Source organism: Heterocephalus glaber, unplaced genomic scaffold (genome assembly GCF_053883595.1).
Source record: "Heterocephalus glaber isolate CG9 unplaced genomic scaffold, H.glaber_assembly_v1.0 deba00001600, whole genome shotgun sequence".
NCBI classification, from domain to species: domain Eukaryota; kingdom Metazoa; phylum Chordata; class Mammalia; order Rodentia; family Bathyergidae; genus Heterocephalus; species Heterocephalus glaber.
Window position 1 is genome coordinate 42,551,842 of NW_028258372.1, and position 18,575 is coordinate 42,570,416.

At 52.3% G+C, this 18,575-nt stretch overlaps 1 protein-coding gene across 5 annotated transcripts; it reads right to left on the reverse strand.

Moving 5' to 3' along the window:
• Positions 1 to 382: 382 nt before the first annotated feature.
• Positions 383 to 18,079, reverse strand: CUNH1orf116 (chromosome unknown C1orf116 homolog). Of its 5 annotated transcripts, none has more exons than XM_004862054.4 (4): positions 18,008 to 18,079; positions 12,429 to 12,614; positions 10,019 to 10,202; positions 383 to 8,741 (listed from the first exon to the last, which is right to left on the reverse strand). In XM_004862054.4, the coding sequence occupies exons 2-4, from the start codon at positions 12,531 to 12,533 to the stop codon at positions 7,264 to 7,266; spliced, it is 1,767 nt and encodes a 588-aa protein (XP_004862111.1). In that variant the 5' UTR covers positions 12,534 to 12,614; positions 18,008 to 18,079; the 3' UTR covers positions 383 to 7,263. The 5 variants fall into 5 exon arrangements, with proteins under 5 accessions (XP_004862111.1, XP_004862110.1, XP_087050131.1 ...); XM_004862053.4 differs by lacking the exon at positions 18,008 to 18,079 and adding an exon at positions 17,883 to 18,000; XM_087194005.1 differs by lacking the exon at positions 18,008 to 18,079 and adding an exon at positions 12,794 to 17,777.
• Between the last annotated feature and the right edge of the window lie 496 nt (positions 18,080 to 18,575).

Sequence of the window (18,575 nt, forward strand, 5' to 3'; positions counted from 1 at the left end):
TCCTGCTGAATTGTGATGAACAGGTTTTTCCGTCTCTGGCTAGGAGTTTTCCCTGGCTCCATCCCAGGCCCTGGGTAGAGCTGGATCCCAGGCTGAGATGGCAAACAGGCCTTGAAGAGGAGAACAACATGGCAACATGGCACACGCAAGGAAGCGAAGGCAACAAGAGAGTTTAACAGCATCTTTCTGCTGTTATCTTATCTCCCCTTTTATCTTATTTAGACTACCAGGATTAGGGCGGTGAGACACTAATCAATCAGGTGTAGTAGCTTAGTAACCACATGCTCTTAACCCCAGCATCACACATTCCAGATTCCACTACCTCTGAAATAGAAAGTCTCATGAGGCTTTGGGGGGGATCTAAACATACACCGAAGCAACATAATATAAAATAGTTTTATAATTGTTGACCCATAAATGTAAAAACACATTTAGAATAGAATCTGTGCTTTTTATTTTACAAAGCACTTAGCCTATATATATATATATATATTTAAATTATTTACAAAGCTCTTTTCTCCTCCACTCCTTTGGTTTGGTGATGGTATTCATTCTTAACAGAGGTTAATTTATTACAGTGTGTGTTCCATTTGGAATTCCCTATCTCCCTAAACACACACTCTGGGCATTTGTTTGCATGTGTGTGTGTGTATTTAATGGGCATGTGAAGTATTCTAGGGCTTTCAAATTTGAGCCATACAAATAGGCATACTCAGGGAAGTACAATTCCTTTCCCCTTTCTTCCTGCTTCCATCCTTCCTTTCTTTCTGCTGCATCCCTGCCCGCCCTCTCTAGGTAATTAATTGATCGCCGGCTTTTGGTTACTCCTGTATTTCTTTCTCCACATATGTGCAGACACATGTATTCTCTCAGGTCTCCTCCTCCTTACATGAAACATAGTGTGCTACCGGTGCAAAATCCTCCTGGTTGATGGGCAGATGGGGAACTGGAGGCAGGCCACCACCAGACCACTGCTTTTACATTGAGGGTGGGGGGAAGAAGGAGGAGGAGGAAGAGAAGGAAGAGGAGGAGGAGGAGGAGGAGGAGGAGGGAGAGGAGAAATAGAGGAGAGAGAGAGAGAAGGGAGGAGAGAGGAGAGAGAGAGGTGATAGGGAGAGAGGGAGAAAAGAGGACAGGTGTGAGGTGACCTGCACGTGACTGGACTAGCGACTTCTGTGAGCCGTGGAGAGGACACGGCAACGGGTCATTAGGGCATCGGGGGCTGATGAACGCCATGGTGCTCATGGAGGCAGATCACACTGTTAAAGGACCCGACGGGTCCCATGGCTCTTTCTCTGGGCTGCTGAGCCTGAGCTCCCTTTCAGACGTGGCGTAGACAGCTGTGGCACAGAGCACAGAGGGGTGGTCTGGGGGGAAGCTTCCTCAGGGAGAGCTCGGTCCTGCTCTTCCAGACACTTAGGTCTGGAAATTCGAGTGCAATGGCCTGAGGAGCTATTCCAGCCCCACGAGGAAGGAGGACCAGAGAAGCCACCATGGAACCTTGGCAGTGACCTGGACCTCTCCCTGCAGGAGGCTGGCTGCTCAGGGGCAGGGGACTGGGTAACCCTTCTCAGCTCATAGGATCAGGACAGGGTGGTTCCTAGTTCCTGAGGCAGAGGAGGGAAGGTGAGGCTAGAATTGTGCCTGTTTTCAAGTCACGGGAAAGCGCCAGTGATGTCATAACTCGGTCTGAACAATACCTCCTCTCACCACTAGCGCCTAGGGGAGCTCTCCAGATGCAGAGGCACCCTTGCCCCTCAGGGAGGAGGCAACAAACGTCTCCTCATATCCGAGCGGCTGGACAGTGCAGGGGACCAATCCAAAGGCCTCTGTGGAGTCCGCCTCACTCAGCCCCTCGGAGGAAGGTGGTGCAGGTCAGCTGGAGGAAGTGAGCACCCCTCAGTGGGTCTTCCTCTCAGGCCCGCGCTGAGGAGGGAGAGCTAGTCCAGTGAGTCTCCTCTGCTCATACCCGAGGAATATTTTGAAAAGTCTCAGGTTAATGCTTAGATCATGACGGGCCCCAAGTCTGGGTGGAGAGGATTTCCTGGTTGTTCTACTGTTTGGGAGGGAAGAGAGAGGAGAGGGGTCCTGGGAGGCGGTGGGGTATGTGGTCGTGGTCAGCACTTTGGCACCACCTGTCTGAGCTTCGGTAAAACTCAGAAAACAAGAAGATGCTTGGCATCATCTGCTGTTCAGTCGGAGAGGCCTGGGCTCTGACTCTGCAGCGGGGATGAGAAGAAGGCGAGGTGGAGAGTAGAGAATGAGGAGTGGTGGGTGTGAGCCGCTCTCGGCAGCGCACGGAGGATGCAGACGGAACAGGGTTTTGAGGCACTCGGCTGCAGAAGGTTGTGAAAACTGGAGGAACGTTGTTTCAGCCTGAGGAATCTAGGTGAGGCTGCAGGTGATCCAGTCCTCATGGGGGCCACTGGCATCGGAAGTCCAGGTGCATATGACAGTAGGATTAAGAGACAGCATTTACTGAGCTGTGTGCGAAGGGTTTTGTGTGTATTATCTCATTTGACTCTATGCTCATAAAACCCGCAAGGGCAAGTATCATTATTGACTTACCTTGGAGGGCTTCAGCCTGTTGTGATTTAAGTTCACTTTTTCCTCTTTAAAAAACATAAACAATTTTCTATATGTTAGCATATAGTGTCTTGAACTACACAATAAAGAAGTTGAAGGAAGCAAAAAGAAATGGCTGGAAAAGGGATTGAGGTGCGGAGGCCCCGAAGCCTGACTCCCAAACCCGTGTTCCTGGCCAGGCCATGTTCTCCATCTGCCCCTTCCCTCCCTTCTTCTCTCCCACCTATCCACCCACCCAGTCACCTTTCTGAATATATGTATGCAGAGTATGTGCTTAAGCGCGCGTGCGCACACGCACACACACATGCACACACATATCACACACACACTCATACATACGTTAACAGAGCTCCTCTGTAGGTGGGAAGTTGCACTGGAAAACCTGAATCTCCTTCAGTGGGTTATAGTGAGATCTTTCGCAGGGTGTTGAGCTTCCTAGCTAACGTTTTTGGACTTACTGAAACATGCATTTCTGGGCTGGCAGGCAAGGAGACCATCGTGTCCAAGGCATCTCCGTTATGAGGGCAATGGAGTGAAATGCTAAGGCTCACCCGGTCCACAGCTCTGTCTGGATGCCTTCGTATTTTATAGTATCCAGCGCTCAAAATAGCAGGTAACAGTGAGCAGCAGGAGAGAATGGCAAGGTGGAGTGGAATGTCACCTGTTTCTACCTCATTTGTGTCCTAGTGTCAGGGATGACCACGAAGGCGGTGATGACTCCTGCAATTTAGTGTCCCTGCACCAGGGGATTTAGAGGGGTCATGCCACGCACTTGTCTCCTGATAACTAATACCTGACTCATTCCAGAAAGATGCCTACCCTGTCTGTTTGTTTGGGTTTTTTATTTTTGGTACCAGGGATCGAACTCAGGTCCTTGCGCTTGTGGGGTAGGCAGTGGAACCACTGAGCTAAATCCCCAGCCCCCCTGTTTGTTTTTTTTAACACTCCAGGAATTTTTAAAACTTTTCAGCTTCTCTTTCTAATTTAAGCCAGAGTTTTTTGTGTTACATAAGATATTCCCCCTCCATCTTAAAAATAACTATAAAACAATATATAGTTCCATGAACCGCACAGTACAACCAAAGGAAGTCAGAGGAAGCATAAAGAAAAACACTATGTGGTCATGGGCAGCATGAGACTGACAGTCAGGGGGAATTTGGTCTGAGGATTCAGAAGCTGAAAGCAATAGGTTCAGGCTTACCATGGCATAAACCTGATTCCTACTGATTCCTTTCTTTTCAAATTCCAGCAAACCTGGCTTGGGAGAAGCTGAGTCACCTGGAGGGTGTGCGGAAGGCTAGTTGTTACTTTGGACTTTCATATGCAAATCTCTCTTCTGTTTCCTCTCTGCGGAGTTGGGTGAGTTCTTGGCTTCCAAAGCTCTCCATGTCTGGTTCCTTTGGGAAAGGATGAAGATCCCCCAGACAGCACTATCTAACTGAGCGGCTCCACTGTACCCTGCACTGAGCTTTACACATTTTATATCCCTTATCCATCCCCACAATTGTGACAGGGTGGTGGTACTTCCCCGTTTTACAAGGAGAACTCTTAGGGTCAACAAGTCAAAGGATTTCCCCAGAGTACCTGATTGGTAAGTGATGGGATCTGAAGATGAGCCTAGATTGATGTGCTCCATAGTCACTCACACGAGGAAGAGAATCTAGAAGCATTGCATCTTCATTCCTCCTTGGGTTCCCATGGAGATGGACACAATTCCTCCTGTCCACCCACGAGCCTCACGTGCTGATGGTGTGACACTACTCTGCCCACACAGACAGTGGGCCCAAAGAGGCAGGGGCTCACTCACACGCTCACACATCTTGTAGTCTTTTCAGCCTTCACCTTCCGCTCCAAGCCAGAACATCAGCTAGGTCCTGCTCTCCTGCCCTTCACTGGCCCTTCCTTCCCTGAAACCAACATGGATGCTTGCACACCTCCCATTGTGAGATCACACTTCCCACTGCAGGAGGAGGTGAGAGGTGCCGACCTGTCCTGACTTATGTGTCTCAGTGTGAGACACATCGGTCTGCACTGCCACACTGGAAGTCGGAGTGCAGGACTGCCAGGGCAGCAATAAGTGGTGACTCACAGGAGTGTCTGGCGACACACCTGAGGACACAGACCCCACTGGGCAGGGCTAGAGAGGCCACCACCTGCACCTGGCAGATGGTCTGTGCCCAGCACCAACAAGACTATGGCAGGGCATAGCAGAGACCCAAGGTCAAGTGGAAGAACTGTCACTTTGGCTTTTAAAGTTAGACAGGTGATCTTTACAAACTTCTACCCCAAATCTTCTGATCCCACTATCACCTCCCCCAAACCAGCTCAAGCTGAGCGAAGAGCAATCCTGTGTAGATACAATGGACAGACCCATCACCTTATCACAGGTGGGTCCAGCATCACATGGTCAGGGAGGTGGATGTCCTCACCGGGTCCTCCTAACCCTCTTCAAAATGAAGAGGTCCAAGTTTGGATTTATTACTATTCTTGAATCCCCTAGATCAGCCTTAAAGCAGGCTGCAGTATTTGAAGGGTAAGGATGCAGGGAAGTGTGGTATCTTTGAAGAGAATTGGGGGCATGAGCACATCACTGGGGTAAAGACATGGACGGGCAGGTACGGGCCGTGTGGAGCTCTGTTAGCTGGGGAGAGAGACCTCCTGCCTCAGCGGTGGGGCTGTAGCAGATGGCACTTGACCAGGGTTGGTCAGCCTCTTGTTGACGCCACAGCCCGATTCCTACCATGTCTCAGTTGACAGCTAGTCTCCTGTTTCCTTTTCTTCAGGGCAACTAATAAGTAAGGAATCAGGCTGCGTCCTGAAATGCACACACGAAGCAGCTCACCTAGTACAGCATGCTGAATCCATCCTGTGAAAGAGGCCTGCTCTCTTTTTGGGAGCCTGTAATAAGATTCAGCTTCACCTGCGTGGGAGCCTCCAGTGGCCATGACAGACCCGCTCCTCCCCCAGGGCCAGGAATGTGGCACCGGGCTTTTGGGTGTGAGTGTGTGTGCAGGAGTGTACACAGAAACTGCCACACCTACACAGCACATGCCATGACAGGGAGGAGCGATTTGTCATCCTTGCCTTAACTGGCTCATCATTTTCAGACAGTGATGAGTCCATAAGGACGTGGCCCAGAAATGCTCTGCAGATGTGAAGGATCACCTTTCCAACCACGTGGCTTTATCTGCCCCTCACATCTGGATATCCTGGATTCCAACCCTGGCAAAGACATGAACGAGGCGTATTTCCTAAGGGGAAGCGGGGGTCATGTCTGGTCGCCCGGTTTGTATTCACAAGCCCACATCCCTACTCACACACATCTCCCTCTTTTGGTGTTTGCTCAAGTTGTGCAGTGTGGTCAGGCGACCTGAGCAGAGAAGTGTCTTGGTTAAGAATGAATTATTACACAGCCACTTTCTGGAGATGAAATCTTTTTAAAAATCACAATACTGAATATTAGCCTGAGCGTTTAATCTTTGGTGCTTCAGAAGACACGGGCCGTCAGAGGGCCTGAGGGCTGAGGCGTGGACAGTGACCGTGCACTTTTGAGGTCTGTGTGGATGCACGAACAGCAGTGAGGGGCGGCAGTGCTCAGGCAACTAGGCGCCCAGGTTCCCATCTCAGCGGTTGCTGATAGCAGAGTAACCCTGAAGGGCTGCTTGTCCACCCCGAAAGGGCGGATGTGACTTCCCCAGGGTCCCTTGGAGCTCTGATGTTCTATGCATTGTGCTCATTTCCACTGTGGGAACTGAGGACATTGGAGAAGCTGTACTGCAATCGCAGAAAGCTACCTGCAATCGCACGGACAAGGCCTGAAACAGTTCTGCAGTCCTTGCTGAGCCTCTGGGCTGGGGCTTCCGCCTCTGCGACGACCAGGCCTGGAGTCAGGCAGATGCAGAGCGAGATAGGGAGCCAGAGGGCAGGAAGAACAGGGTGGCGGTCTGGAGCCCAGCAGTTTCTACTGCATCTACGGAGGCCGAGGCCCATGGGCGCAGACCCCCAGGGCAGCAGTGAGGTGTGGGTGCGGTTACTTATCCTGCCCTGCCAGGCCCTTGGGAGCTGCTCTGCGATCAGTGGACTGAGAGGTTTGTTCGCAGGGGTGTGTGACACCGAGAGGGCCGTGGGCGAAGAGATAACAGACCAGCTCTTCTTGGCTCCAGGCTCTGTCCAGGCCCTGAACCGAGAGTGTCCAGCAAGGTGTGAGCCAGTCTGCATCTGCTGCAGGGATTCTTGGGACCTTTATGCACAGAATGTAATTTTTTAAAGTAACTTGCACATCCACTGTGTCATTTGATTTTCTTCTCAAGCTTGGCCACCTCCCTCCACTCAGTTCTGCGAAGGCTGAACTCTATCCATTGTAAGAAAAGCTCCCACAAGAGCAGAACTCTGAGCAGTGATTCCTTGTGTTACATAAATAGTGATATGCACAACTCCTCACACACGCAGACAAACTCGCACACACACACCCTCTTGTGTAGAGCTATGTCCATGCAGGCCCTCAGTGGCCAACGGCCTTGGATATAAACAGATGCTTGGAAGCGAGTCTCTCCGTTCCCTCACCTCAGAGAGTGAGGGCATCTGAGAAAAGCCCGCCCTGCCAGCCCCGAGCTCTGAGGTCGCAAAGCTCCTGAGGGGAACCCGAGAGCCCCTCCCATGGCTTAGTCTGTGGCACAGCTACTCCTTCAACAGCCCCAGCTTCTTCAGAGCCTCCCTCCTGTGCCCATCAGGGACGCCCTTTGGGGAAATCTTGACACTGACACAGAGGGGTCGAGGAAGCTTGTCACGGCTCTGTCCTTGGTAAGACAGATGCTTGGAGCTCTGGCCCTGCCCCAGCTCAGCTAACTTGCCTACCTGGATACCTGCAAAGTCCTTCCCAGTGCCCAGGGAGGCAGGGCGTGGCCGGGAGTTCCGAAGCACACTGGGAGAAGTCTTCTCCAGGATGGAGTCCTTTCCCAGAGAGGTGCTGGTTTGGGGGCTGGGGTCTTTCCCAGCTGAGAGGTAGCTGCTCAGCCCGATGCCCGAACGCTCCAGAGTGTTGGACTTGAAGTTCATCTGTTTCAGGCCTGGGATGCTGCTCTCCTGGAGAGTCGGTCCTGAGTCTGGCTTTGGCCCGGCCAGGGGACTGTTTGCCTTTGGGGTCTTTGGGATAGGAATTGGCATGGATTTGTGAGCTGTGGCCTTTCCTGGAGGGGCTTCCTGGGCAGTGGTGCAAACCTTGCCTGGAGAGGATGCCTGAGCCCAAGCCGGAGCCTTCTCTGCAGCAGGAAGAACTGCTGAGACTGGAGCCAGAGCCACTGGCTGAGGTGGGGCTGGGCCTGCAGTAGGGCCCTGAGCCTGGGTCTTCTTGAGCCTGATGGAGCTGGCGGGGTGGCTGAGGTGGAGGCTGGGCTCCTCCTGGTCCTGGGGTAGCCCCAGTTTCTTCAGTGCTTCTCTGCGTGCTTTCCTCTGCTCCTGCAGGGAAGAGGAGCCCGGGGCAGCGTCTGCAGCCTCGCTGTGGCGGGACAGCCAGCTCTGGGGCTCACTGTGGAAACTGCTGCGGCTGCTCTTCAGGACAATGTTAGGGGGCAGCTTCCGGGGCTTCGGGGCGGTGACAGGGCCCACACGGGCCAGTGAGTCGTCCCCAGATGGGAGGGGAGCGTCTTCAGCTCTAGCATCTTGAGGCCACTGGGCAGGAGGGGGCTGTGCACGTCCAGGGGCCCCTGCTGTGCCTCTCTTGCTGGCTGTATGGGACATGGCCTCCTCTCTCTTCGGGGGCGCGTGGCTCTGCTCTCCCAGCCCCTCGGGCAGGCTGTCCTCCCCACGCTTCTCCGGCCAGGTGTCCTGGAAAGCCTTGGGTGGGGGGATGAGCACTGCGTCCAGGCCCAGCGTGGCCCTCTGCGGGTTGGCTGGTGTCCCGAGTGGCTCACTGCTCTGGCTGCCCCCCTCTTTCCCGGGCTCTGCTACGTGTCCCTCAGATCCTCGTCCTGAGAAGTGGCCGTCAGTCTGGGCGCTGCTTTTCCTGAAGTTCTGGTCTCTGCTAATGTGGATGTTCCTCGGGAGGCTGTAGGAGCCAGACCTGAGGCCCAGGCCCCCCTCAGGAGGACAGGATGAGGGAATCTCGGTCACTCCTCTGGGCTCTGGGCTCAGCTGAGTAATTGTCTCCTCTGGGTTTCCTGTGAGGACAGGAGAAAAGAGTGCACGGAGGTGAGAGGCCTGCTGCAGAGGAAGAGCAAATACTCCCAGACCCTGGGCTCCAACCAGCGACAGGTAGGCTTTTTTTGTTGTTTTGTTTGTTTGCTTTTAAAGGAGCAACACTTTTATCTGGATATCATCTAGACCAGCGGTGACGAACCTATGGCATGGGTGCTATTGTTTTTGTTTTACGACAAAAGATGTTAACACTGAGTTGTTCTCTCCAAACTAAAACCTCAGTATTCAAGATTGACTGCAGTGTTGGCACGCTGCGATACACAAGTGGGTTTTGGTTGTGTTTGAACAATCAGTCTCAGGTTCGCCACCACTGATCTGTACAGTAATAGCAGATTCCTTTAGACTGGGGATTATTTTTCCCGATGGTTGGGCCTATCTACTCTTCATCCTTGGTTCAGGCTCTCCTGGCCTTCTACAGAATTGGGGAATTCAAGCTGGCTCCCTCCCGCTATCTTGGGGCTTCTTCCTTCTTCTACCTTCACTTTCTGTGAGACCTGGATGGTTGTGTAGCCGCACAGTGCCGTGCACTGGAGAGGGACGTGGCGTCTTTCCTTCCGGCAGGCCGGACAGGTGCTGCCAGTCATGAGGCCGGTGAGTCAGTCCCAAGGGGCAGTTAGCACCATGTTCCCGTTTCCTACTCTCTCTCCAGGGAGGGTCTAATGCATTGTCAATAAATATTTGCTGAATGAATGAATAAGTGATTGTAGCCTTGATACCACTGCGAGTGTCCTCAAACATAAAGTTCTCCCCACACCCGGGGACACAGGACCAGGCTGCATCCCCTTCTGGGCCTGGACACCGCTGGCTCTCCACCTTCTCTAACAAAGGTCTCCAGGTGCCACCCACTGCTGCTGGAAGCCCTTTCCTTTTCCATCTGCTGCAGCCTCACCTTCTGGGCCCTGCAGGTCAGCCCCCAGACTGTCTCAGTCTCCCCAGGGCCAGCCATCCAGGCCTCTCCAGCCCTTCCCAGCCTGCAGGGTCTCATCTCTTTAGAATTTCTTCACGGGAGTGTGGGAGCCATCTAAAACCCTTCCCTGTCAGGCCTCTGCTACTTCCTGGACAGACCGGAAGCTGGCTGGATGGAGGTCCCTCCTTCCCTCCAGGGACAAGGCCAGGAGGGTGGTGAGGAGTGTGGGTCCCACTTCCGCCGTGACTCTGGGAACAGAGGGCAGGCAAGGTGGGAAGGGCCAGAAGCAGGCACTGACTTTTTTGGTGTTGCTCCCGGGACAGCCTGTCTTACCCTGGAGAGCCGGCTGGGTGATGGGCAGTGCTCTGAAACCTCGGGGAGTTGGAGTTGTCGCTGGCTCTGACTGGTCAGTGGACAGAACGCTCTCAGCCTCACCATCCAAGGAGCCAATGGTCTCCTCTAGGAAGAGCAGACACTCTTTCTCCTCAGCTGACAGGAAGTCGTAGCTGTTATCACTCTGCAGGGAGAAGGAGTCATGAGAGACAGCTCTCTCTGTAGAGACTGACAGGACCCGAGAACCACCCTGTTGTGGGAAAGAATGCAGAGAGCTGGAAGCTTTTACTCAGGCTATACTTGCAAACCTGTCCCTTCCAGAAACCAGGCATCAGGGAGAGGAGAGAGGTCAGGCTGGGGACTCGCCAGCACCAGCTCTGGCGGTGGCACAGGTAGAGGGCAGGGGCCCCTTCTCCTGTTCAGTCCTGGGTACAGGTCAGTAGACCCAGGTCCTAAGTCCAACTCTGCCGGACCTTTGTCAAACATTGTACTACAGGTGTCTCCCTCTCAATGGAGTTATGTGGACAACAAAATGAATGGTAGGGCTCTTAACTTCTCAGAGGTCTTCTGCATGCCTGATCTGGTATGCCAAGGCCAGTACGAGAACAGACAGGAGATGCAGCCAACTGCTGGCTGCCAGGCCAGTGAAAACAGCAGCATGACTACCACAGGTACACTCACCAAATAATTTACACTTTGAACTGCATTCCACGCAGGATTTTCCCCCTTGTATATTGACTTACTCGATGGCATTTGGCTCTGGCTGACATTCAAGTAAGTGTCATTTCTTAAGCAAATATTAACTTCAGGAAGGAGGGTGGAGAAACTGGTTGGTTTGGTTAGTGGGGAAAACAACTTAGTGCTAAATATGAGGCAGACATTAAAGCAGACCATTTTCATGATGAGAAGGCACAAAGCGATATTTGGAAGAAGGTACTTCGGCGCCCCCCGCCGATGGTTCTGCCCATGCTCTACCAGGCCAGGAAGATTGAGGCTGAAGAGAAGACCAAAAGAACACAGGAGAACATGAGAAACCCAGCCTGAGTCTTTTCCTGCTATTGGGAACACTTTAGAGTGGTATAGTCTCCAGATCCATTCAGATGGCCAGGGAAAATTTTGAGATGGCCCTAATGATATCCAGGGGGGAGGCAGTTGTTAAATAATACTTTTCCATCTGCCCCTGGCCTTAAAAACTTACCTGGCCTCTATGGGGTCTCTGTGTCAAGGGCAGCCCCAAATGCAGCCCTTGGAGTCACTTGAATGAACATCTTTACTGTCATCCTCTTGAAACAGCCTGGCCCACGATAAGCTAATTTCTCTAATTTCTTCTTTGTGGATCATTTGCTTTGAAAGCCTTTAATCTCTGTCACATTCTGTGTCCAGCAGAATGAGACTATTCACACTGGGCTCAGCCTGTCAGAAACAGGAGGCTGCCTCTGCATTCCCATCCCGTAAGGCCAAAAGAAATTCTGCAGGCTGTCTACATTTTGACTGTGCGTGTGTGTGTGTGTGTGTGTGTGTGTTGCTTTTCACCTCCATTTTTACATATCAAAATCCATGAACTATACTAAACCTCTTTGGCCTTCAGTGGAGACCCTCCTAAATCTTACATTTTCGGATATCTGTATAGAACATTAAATAAGAAAGGCTACATTCTCTAAGGTTCTTACGTATGTGACAAGGATGAACAATGAAGAAGTGTTTGCTTTTGGATGTTGGGCAGACTTAGTCCTTCACACCAGTCTTAGCAATAACCAAGATTTGAATTCATGCCCAGAAAAATCAGTTTATCACATGCCATTCACAAACAAACACATTGACCTCGAGTTTCTCCGACTCTGCTCGGAGATGGGCTGTTTTCTTTTCTACGCAGAGGAAAGTGCTCAGGGCTTTATATCCTGTGTGCATTTCCCCATGGGAACCTATGAACTGGGTGTTAGTACGGCCCCCATTTTAAATCCGAGGAGACTGGCGGTTAGACAGATTCAGTCTTTTGCCCAAGGTCATAGGGTGTGTAACAGGACACCCAGATGTGTGTGGCTCCAGAACTTGGGCTGCTAGTTACTTTACTTCTTTGGAGAAGACCAAGCCATGCTGCCCTCCGCAGAGAAGAGTCCAGGCGCTACAAGGGTGCTCTAGCTTCCGCCCGACCTCAGGCCACAGGCCCACTGCTTCTCCTCACCTCAACCCTCAGGCCAGTGCAAGTTGGAGGAAAAGTCTTATTGGTCCTATTGTCTTCCTCTCTGAGACGGTCCTGCCCCGTTCTCTGTAGACTAGGGATGACTCAGAGGCGGAGGGCACCCACTAATGCTGTGATTCACTGGCAGGAGAGGAAGATGAAAGAGGAGGTGTGGGGACCAGGGCTGGGAGCAGAGCGGGGTGTGGCCAGGCGACAGGAGGCGGTACATACAGATCCAGAGTGGGTGGAGGTGGCGCTCGTCATGCTGTCCCAGCTGCTGAGGCGGGTCTCGGGTGCTGAGCCAGGCCCTTCTGGCCACAGCTCCTGCTCAGGCATCGCCTGAAGCAAGGGGCAGGGGTGGCGATAGGAGCTCCCAGAGGGGAAGCGGAGGGAAGCGAAGAGTGTCCCAGGCCGGGCCTGAAAAGAGAAGAATCAAAGCCATGTGTGAGGCCGGCTGCTGCACGGCTCTGCCCAGGCCCTGGGGCAGCGCGGCGGCAAAGACACCAAGCAAGCAGAGAGCTGGAAGGGGCCCGTGGCCAGCCGGGCCCTGATTGCCACCCCCAGCCTGCAGGAAGGACACAGGCCGCCTCAAACACCTGCAGAAGGCAGAGGCGTAGGAGCCACGGAGGTCGTCGAGGTGGAGAGGAATTCCCATTACTTTTCTTAGCTGCTCTGCTCTTCAAACCAGAGAGCCTAACCTACACTTTTCTTCGTATAAACAATAAATATTACAGGGAGAGACATGGCAGCTTGGGGCCTGCCGGTGTTTGGGTCGAGGTTCAAAAGGCTGAGCCGTGTACAGTCTACAGTTATTTGCTTTGAACCACGCCTGCTTTTCCTCATTGCATGGGGTCAAAGGAAGGATTTCATGAGAAAACAGTTAGCACAGTTTAGTTGTTAGTAAATACTCAAACACTTAACGAATACCTAAAATTGTTCCTGTAATAAGAAAAAGGTAAGATCCATCTAGGACCAAACTAATTCCCTACAGCAAGGGGAACAAGAATTTAGAAAAGAAGGGCACTGGTTACATGAGAGGCCTGAGAGAAGCCCAGCACCCTGGCCGGCACCTACCCTCAGGCGATGCCATAAGGAGCTGCTTCACGTCAAACACTTCCGGCCGCTCATGGCCAGCAACTGTCAGCTGCTGTCACAGTCAGCATCGTCAACACCACCACAACACCATGACGAGGCCAGCGTCAGCCCTGGCCCGAGGCAGACACATGCAGAGGCTGACAGAGCCCGATTTCCCTCCCTCCTGGGTGTCGCCTTTCTGCTGTTGCCTGTGTCCCCAGCAAAGCTCCCCAGCCTGTGTCAGATGAACAAGAGGAATGTCCTATGCAGCTTCCCCCCAACTCCAAATCCTTAGGGAAAACCAAATCCAAATCCTTTGTGACAATAGTAGTATCAAAGGACACTGTGGCTGCTTCTCCACTGAGAGTCCCAAGGGTTTGCATTTGCCTCTTTGTGGGAAAGACTCCGCCACAGCTGAGCAGGCCAAGGTGACTCCTGCATGTAAAATGAAATTCTGAAGGAATTATAACCCAAAGACAGTTTCAAGGTGAAACAGAAGGTTAGGGGAGAGCTGGAGTAATGTTTATCTGATTCTGAATCTGTATTTTGTCCATAACAGCATGCTGTGTTTTAACTGTCTCCTCTGCTCTCCCAGTACAAGGTAAAATGTTTAACTGAGACCTGGCGACTCGGGTTCCGGTACCGTGGCAGGTGTCCTCGTGGCCTCTGCCAACAAGTGCTTCCACGCCAACATCAGGTTGGGGCTAGCTTGGGAGAGTCGCCCTTCCAATCCTGTAAGCTGGCAAGAGCAAGGGCCCATGGAGCTCCTCTTCCACTTGGGAGGAGCCCCCTAAAGGGGCAGAGTGGGAGGGGCAGGGCACCAGGGACAGAAAAAGAAAGCTCCCAAATGAGCCGGACATGCACGGCTCTAGAAGGGCCCAGCACCTCGCCAGAGATACGGAGGGAGGCAGGGGTACCCAAGAAGCGCCCTGGTGACACAGCTTGGAGGGCTTCCTCGTGAGGTCAGCTCCTCACTGCCGGGAACATTAAAGCAACAGGAGCACGAGGGGCCAATGGGTGACGTGTGGCCACCCCAGCTATGCACGCCGTTAGCGAGTGCCCCGGCTCAGGGCTCTGCCCATTCTTCACATTCTGTGGGTCTGAGGCCATCACAGCCTGGTCTGTTTCCCACAAGACCAGGCGCTCGGACAATCCTGCGTGGGCCGAATACCTCATTGCTCTGGTGTCTACTGGGCTGTGCAGCCGGATGGCTTCCTCTCGGCTTCTGACCTGTTCGTGTAAGCTTTTTCTTAAATATTTTATCTCCTGAGACTATAAGGCTGAGTGGAATCCGGGCAATGTTTTCGGTTAAATTAATATTTATAGGCACCTAACAGGACTAGGGGTATGAAACCGCGTAAGACAGAGGCACTGTTTTCAGGAAATCAGTGTGGATCCGAGGGTCTAGTTTTGGGTTCCAGGTCTCCTGTATGTGAAACTGGGGCAGTAACTATTTCAGGTGACTTGATGTAGTTAATATAATATTCCCTCTGGATAGGGGAACAGATTCTGCCTCTTCCTTTCAGAGAAAATGAGTACGGTGTTCTTCCGAATGTGCCTTGTGCTCTGCAGTGGGTTGCTCGCCTCTCCTCCTCCCAAAGACGCCCTCCACACTCGGATCCCAGACCCCGAAGCAGCATCAGAGACACGGACACCAGGAATGGCACTGCTTCCCAAGGACGCAGCAAGCTGTCGCTTACACATTGCTCCCAGATATCAAATCCCTTCTTCAGATCCACACGGCAACAGGAAGGCAGGGAGATTTTCTTCACTGTACAGAAGAGCAAGCTGGGGCTCTTCCCCCTGCCCCTTCCTAGGGGAAATCGAAAACGGCCCATACCTGCACATACAGGGCAGCCCGTGCATCTGGGCCCCACAGGGCATGCTTCAGGGGCTGCCAAGGTGCCAGGCGCCGTGCAGTTAATGAAGGGTCATCGGCCACCCTGACTGAATATGAAAATCCTCGAGGTCACCCTTGCGTCTCCACTTCATCCCTTAAGCTGTGCATTGTCCTTAAACCCTGTGCATTGTACTTCCAGCTTATGGACCCACGACCAGATGCATGCTTCCAGAGTAAAGAAATGGCCCCAAAGGCCACCGAAGATCGGGTCACCAGGCAACACACAGTCACTGCGAGAGGAACCTGGCCCGAAGCCACAGCTGAGTGACCCCTCAGTGCTACACCTGGTCTTCTAATCTGAAAAGTTGGGACAGTAAAACATATTTTCTTTTTCCCACTTTCAGCTTGGACCAACCTAAATGCTGTATTTCCTTCTACCAGTTTTACAACCTTGAAACTTGGGGGCTGTATCAGGGCAGCCATCGAAACTGGAGCTGGTTCTATTCTGCCCGATAAGAAACATGAGAAACCAGCAAAACAGTCAAGGTGAAAGTTTGGTATCTTTTCACCCTTGACCTCTTTGGAAGACTTATGAGGAGGAGGGAATGGGTTAAGAAGTATGCACAGCCTATAATCAGGGCCACCCATTCAAAGACACACTAAATATTAACCACTCTGCTGAGAGTACCAGGCCTCCAGAAGAGAGTAAACAAACTGCACGCGGAGTTCTGGCATCTGAAGTGGGTGAGGTCAGAACAGCTCCAGCCTGGTCCAGCGTTGTTCTTTCCAGGCGTTGGCTCCCTTGTCACCTTCTCCCGGAGCCCTCGCCCATCCGACAGGAGCTCGCCCCCTGCTCTCCGCGGTCCGAGAGGTTTTCTTTTCCTCTCAGACCTGGATGCCTGTTCTTTGGTGACTACTCATAAATGTCCTTGGGCCGATGAGCACACCGAGTTGAGTGCCAGCAAGGCAGAAACATGCACACCTTTTTTGTGAGCACACAGCAAGTTTCCCTGTGTGTTCAGGCCGTACCTCAACGTGCGCTGCGGACAGGTCTGCAGCTCGGGCGGCAAATGTGGGGGCTGGTCCTTTACTGTGGGGGAGGCTAAAGCGCCCCTGCCAGGCCCAGAAACTCGAATGTCCTTTCAGGGCTGGGCATGCCAGGCCCTGAGAGCCTGGCCCTGAAGAATTCCCACTTCCTTCTTCTCCACACAAAGAGGAGCTATGGGCCACGGTGTTCACCCCCCCAGACGGGCGACAGCTGATGTGCTACTTGACTCAACGTCTACATCCCGCTTCCTGGTGCAGGGGCACCTGCCACTCACACTGCCACGGGGACACCCTGAGACCCACAGCGCAAAGCCAGTCCCTGGTCCGGGGCTTCTCTGTGCTCTGTGCCATGCCACCTTGGCCAGAGCCCCACCTGGTGCTGTCACCAGAGTAGACATGCTGCCTGCTGTGCAACAGTATGGGGTGAGGCCCTGCATGGCCATGGAGCTGTTTCCCAGGGTCTGCAACCATTAACAGGCAAAGTCAGAAAATTAGTGAGTTGAACCCACATAAACTCGACCTTGTAGCTAGATTATCTGTGGATTTTTCCTGAAGACGAGCTGGTATTGTGAGCTGGGAGTTTTCCCCACATGCCCAGTCCTCAGTCCCTTTACAGACAACTCAGCACAACTCACACCTTGCACCCTGGCCACAGAGAGCTCCATTATTAGCCACCCCCCATCAATCCCCAACACACTGCACCCCTTGCTAAAACAAAGGGAGACACTGGGTTGATAAAGTCCCGGGAGAGTTTCCTGTTACAAAAGCAATGGAAAACCAAGGCACCTTACTCACCTGAGTGATGCCCCACTTTGACGACTTACACCCCGACCATTCTCTTCCAAATCCACAACTCAACCTCAACTGCTCAGAGGTGGAAATTTCCCAAAACAAAGCTCTTTTCTTCCCTTGTTTGTACAATGCGCTTACCCAGCCTAAGAAAGTGAACGGGACTGTCCCAGTCCGGTCCCCAAGCTCAGAAGCTGCCGCTCCTCTGTCCCAGGCTAGGTGCAGAGAATTGAGTAACAGAAAAGACTAAAATGTATAATAGGTCATGTGAAATAGGAAGAAAAGGGGCAAAGGGGAAGGAAGTGGGAGGGCTGGGGGAAAGGATAGAAGGGAATGGGATTAATATGAGAAAATGGAAAAAAGGAAATAGGGAGGAAAGGAGGGGTTGAAGGGAGGGCTGGGCAAGGGTGAAAAATAAGAACCAAGAGAGACTATGGAAAGGTGCAAATTTCCAGTGATGAATGTCATTATATTGTATCCCTAAAATGTACCAATGATTAGAATGAATAATCGATAATGTAAAATAGGAAGAAAAGGTCCAAAGGGGTAGGGGTAGTGGGAGGGGCAGGGGAAAGGAAAGAAGGGAAAGGAAAAATGCTGAGAAATGGAAAAAATGGAAACAAAGTCTGTGTAAATAGGGAGAGGTGGAGGGGGTGAAGGGAGGGCAGGGAATGGGGAAAACATAAGAACCAAGATGCATCATGTACAGGTACAAGTTCCCAATGAGAAATGTAATTGTGTTATACACCTACAATGTACCAATAAAAGAATTTAATAAAGTGAAAAATAAAAATAAAATAAAAAAAGAAAAGAAAGTGCCTAGCTGGAATGTGGAGGGACACTCACCCCCTTCCCCCCAAACCCTGCAGCCTGGACTCCCCTGAAGTCCGTTCTCTTGCTACAGAATCGTAATAGTGGATTAATGATGAACTCACCTTCTCTGGGTTAGGGGCTGCAAAGAAGAAAAGAGACCCTCTTGTTTCAAAGGGCAGAGAGGGAGACGGAGACTGCTTTCCTCCTCCCACCGTTTGCTTCTCCTGCTGACCTCCTCCTGACTTACCTAGACAGGTAGAGGCCTCTTCTGGCTGCCTCACCACACCCGCCACGGACTCGCGGCCAATCCCGGGCCTCCCCTCCCACTTCTCATTCCAGCTGTTCCGGGGGAGGGTGTGGGAGGGAAGAGCCCTCACGCTGGTCTCCCTCAGCCAATCATCTCCTGCCCGCCCCTTCCTCCATTTGGAGCCAGTAAAGAGCCCTAAAAAACCTCAAACACCTGGAAGGCTGAGGCGCAAGAGCCAGTTTGAGCGTGGAAGACAGTTTATCTGAGCAGTGTGCTTGTCCATGGATGTTTAAAACTTCGTTTTCCATCTAGAACAGGCTTCTTCGACTTCCGGCTAAGTGTTTTCTCGACTCCTCCAGGCTGAATCCTCTGTGGCCAGTTTTTCTATCAGCCTTTCTGGCTGTTTAGAATCACTTTCATCCCAAGCCTTTTTTCTAGCAGCTCCTAACTCCAGCAACTTACACATGCCCACCCAGGAGGGTGTCTTCATCCTAGGGATGCTGTAGTTGAGCCACTCGCCCACCCTAGAGTTTGCCACCACTCCTCGTGGCCTTGCTTATTTCTGCAG

What these genes read in the sequence shown, in the direction of transcription:
- CUNH1orf116 (XM_004862054.4), bottom strand. Translation starts at nt 12,533, where the DNA reads ATGCCTGAGCAGGAGCTGTGGCCAGAAGGGCCTGGCTCAGCACCCGAG. An exon ending in CCTCCACCCACTCTGGATCT is followed by an intron (nt 10,203 to 12,428) that starts GTATGTACCGCC and finishes TTCTCCCTGCAG; the next exon opens with AGTGATAACAGCTACGACTT. An exon ending in CACCCAGCCGGCTCTCCAGG is followed by an intron (nt 8,742 to 10,018) that starts GTAAGACAGGCT and finishes CTGTCCTCACAG; the next exon opens with GAAACCCAGAGGAGACAATT.